At 53.0% G+C, this 2977-nt stretch overlaps 1 protein-coding gene across 1 annotated transcript; it reads right to left on the bottom strand.

The window, feature by feature from the left end:
• Positions 1-1652: 1652 nt before the first annotated feature.
• LOC112964587 (olfactory receptor 14C36-like) lies at positions 1653-2612 on the bottom strand. Its single transcript, XM_026062865.1, has one exon. The coding sequence runs from the start codon at positions 2610-2612 to the stop codon at positions 1653-1655; it is 960 nt and encodes a 319-aa protein (XP_025918650.1).
• Positions 2613-2977: the final 365 nt, after the last annotated feature.

Below are 2977 nucleotides of genomic sequence, written 5' to 3' on the forward strand. Positions count from 1 at the left end.
GTTCATGCAGCAACAAACTGGGCTGGACCTTTGCACTGAGGCACCCTGCTTGAGGGCCCCCATGGGAGGACGATGGTCTACAGACCCACCAGATGTCCTCAGGAACTCCTCTACATGCTCCCTGCCAGCCCTGCAAAGGACTCAACAGAGGGCACATCCTCCCAGGGCTCACAGCTGGACATCCAGTCCTCCAGCTGGGCATGGAGCCTTGTCTGGGGGTGACTTTTGGGGTGAGGATCAGCATGCAGGATGGGTGAGATTGTCTGAAGGACATGTGCTGGGGACAGGGCCTGAGGGACAGCAGCAAACTGATATGGCTCCCAGGTCCTGCTTCCTTCAACACAAGCTCCCACAAGGGGTCCCAGCCTTCCCTTTGGTGCCTCCCTTCAGGAGGGACAATGGCACTAGGAGCTGGGAGGGTGGGAAGCATTAATCCTTCTTCAACCACTTCCCAGGCCATGTGGAGGGCCAGGACAACAAGGACCTCTGACTCTGCACCATGAGCTCGCTTTAGTGTACCCACACTCTGATCATCATTGCATTGGATTAAAAGTTGGCATTTTTCTCTCCAGGATACTGTCAAGCCCAGTTCCACTTTGTTCTCATCTCTCCCAATCCCTCCTCTGATCTTGCTGGCCATTCCCACACCCCCTCCCCTGTTCTCCTGCAGGGCCCTGAGCTCAGAGTGCTGCTCTGCAGAGTGAGCAGGCTTCGGGGCCACAGGACCACAGGGTGACTCTGCACTGGCCGTGCTGGTCAGGGTGGGAGGCAGATCCAACCAAATGGGGATCACGGCCTCTAATCCCTCCAGGGGACTGCAGATGTGGCAGGTGCTTGGAGGGACTATGGAGCATTTCCAAAGCTACTAGTTGTGTCCAGCTGCATCTCTAGATCCTGCCCCTGGTATTTCATTTACGATGACATGAATCACTGTCCGGTCTCCCTTCCCCATGTCATCTGGGTTCCCACTGCCTCTCCTGGGACTGCAGAGTCCTCCTTTGTCCATGGATACCTGGGCTGAGTTCTTTAAGTGACTCCACCTTGGAGGACCTCTCCCTTTGTGAGGCTCCACTCACTGCCCACCCCAGGCACATGCTGTCCCAGGAGATGCCCTGTGCTCTCCTGGCACCTCCAGATTCCCCTCCAGAAAGACGGCCATCAGACACTGGGCCTTAACATGTGGGACACCTGTGGATWTGTAAATCCATGACCATTCATCCTCTCCACTGTCCCTGGACACCGATGGGTGAGTTCTAAATCCAGCCCTTGGTCTCTAAGAGATCATAACATGATAATGAGCTTTTTGTTCCTAGACCCATGGGCAACACTGTGCAGTAGACCCTTCTGGGGTGCAATTCCTTGGGCCTATTCTTGACATCAGCTTTGGAAGAAAAGCCCAGCAACTGGAAGCACTGCACCTGGAAGAACCAACTTTATTACAGAGATACTGTGATGGAGTCAGCTCTGACCCAGTGTTGGACACAACTTTATATGGGCACCAGGTGAGACAGAGCAGTCTCAGTGAAGGCAGAATGAACCCAACCATTTCTGTAGCAATGGGGTGACAATTAATAATAACAACAGCAATACTAGTAACAATACAAATAAAGTGAACAAACAAAGCTCAGTCCTGGTATGGGACACAGGGGGAGTCATCTGTGGAGAGCAATGGCAATGCTACCAGTGCTGAAAAATGTCCATGAAATCACTTTCCTCAGGGCATCTTTGAGGTCCTTGTTCCTCATGCTGTAGATGAGAGGATTCAGAGTTGGAGGCACCACCGCGTACAGAACAGCCACCACCAGATCCAGAGCTGGGGAGGAGAGGGAAGGGGGCTTCAGGTAGACAAACACTGCAGTGCTTATAAACAGGGAGGCCACGGCCAGGTGCGGGAGGCACATGGAAAAGGCTTTGTGTCGTCCCTGCTCAGAGGGAATCCTCAGCACAGCAGTGAAGATCCACACATAGGACAGCACAATGAAAACAAAACACCCAAAGAATAAACAGGCACTAACCACAAGAAGCCCAACTTCGCTGAGGTAGGATTCTGAGCAGGAGAGCTTGAGGATCTGGGGAACTTCACAGAAGAACTGGTCCACTGTGTTGCCTTGGCAGAGTGGTATGGAAAATGTGTTAGCAGTGTGTACGAGAGCATAGAGAAAACCACTGGCCCAGGCAGCTGCTGCCATTCTGACAMARGCTCTGTTGCCCATGAGGGTTCCATAGTGCAGGGGTCTACAGATGGCAACGTAGCGGTCATAGGCCATGACAGTGAGGAGAAAATACTCTCCTCCTAACAAGAAGCCAACCAGAAAGACTTGAGCAGCACATCCTGAGTAGGAAATGGCCCTGGTGTCCCACAGGGAATTGGCCATGGATTTGGGGACAGTGATGGAGATGGAGCCAAGGTCGAGGAGGGAGAGGTTGAGGAGGAAGAAGTACATGGGAGTGTGGAGACGGTGGTTGCAAGCTACGGCTGTGATGATGAGGCCGTTGCCCAGGAGGGCAGCCAGGTAGATGCCCAGGAAGAGTGAAAAGTGCAAGAGCTGCAGCTCCCGCGTATCCGCAAATGCCAGGAGGAGGAACTCGTTGAAGGTGCTGCTGTTGGACATTTTGCTATCTCCAGGCATGGGGGACTGTGCAAAGGAGAAAAGACATTGAGAAGTTAGCGGAGGCTTTTCAAGCAAAACCCCCCCCAAATGTTGCAGTTCTCATACAAACCCCCACTTTGCCTCTCTCTTTCCTGAGAGGATCTTTGTGCAGCTCCCTTGCTTGGGCTCTGCTTTGCAGTGGCTGAGTGTGCTGTGAGGAGCAGGCACCTCTGCCCATGGGCTCCAGAGCAGTCAGTCCTGCTGTCAAGCAGTGGGCACAGGGGAATGGGGGTGACCAGCTCTGACATTCACAATTTCTGTCAGGTGAAATCCACTCATCATGTAGAAGGGCTTTCAGCATCGTCAGTCCGAATTTTAAAGAATTA

The sequence above is a fragment of the Apteryx rowi genome, unplaced genomic scaffold (assembly GCF_003343035.1).
Source record: "Apteryx rowi isolate R43461 unplaced genomic scaffold, aptRow1 scaffold_1949, whole genome shotgun sequence".
Classification (NCBI taxonomy): Eukaryota; Metazoa; Chordata; class Aves; order Apterygiformes; family Apterygidae; genus Apteryx; species Apteryx rowi.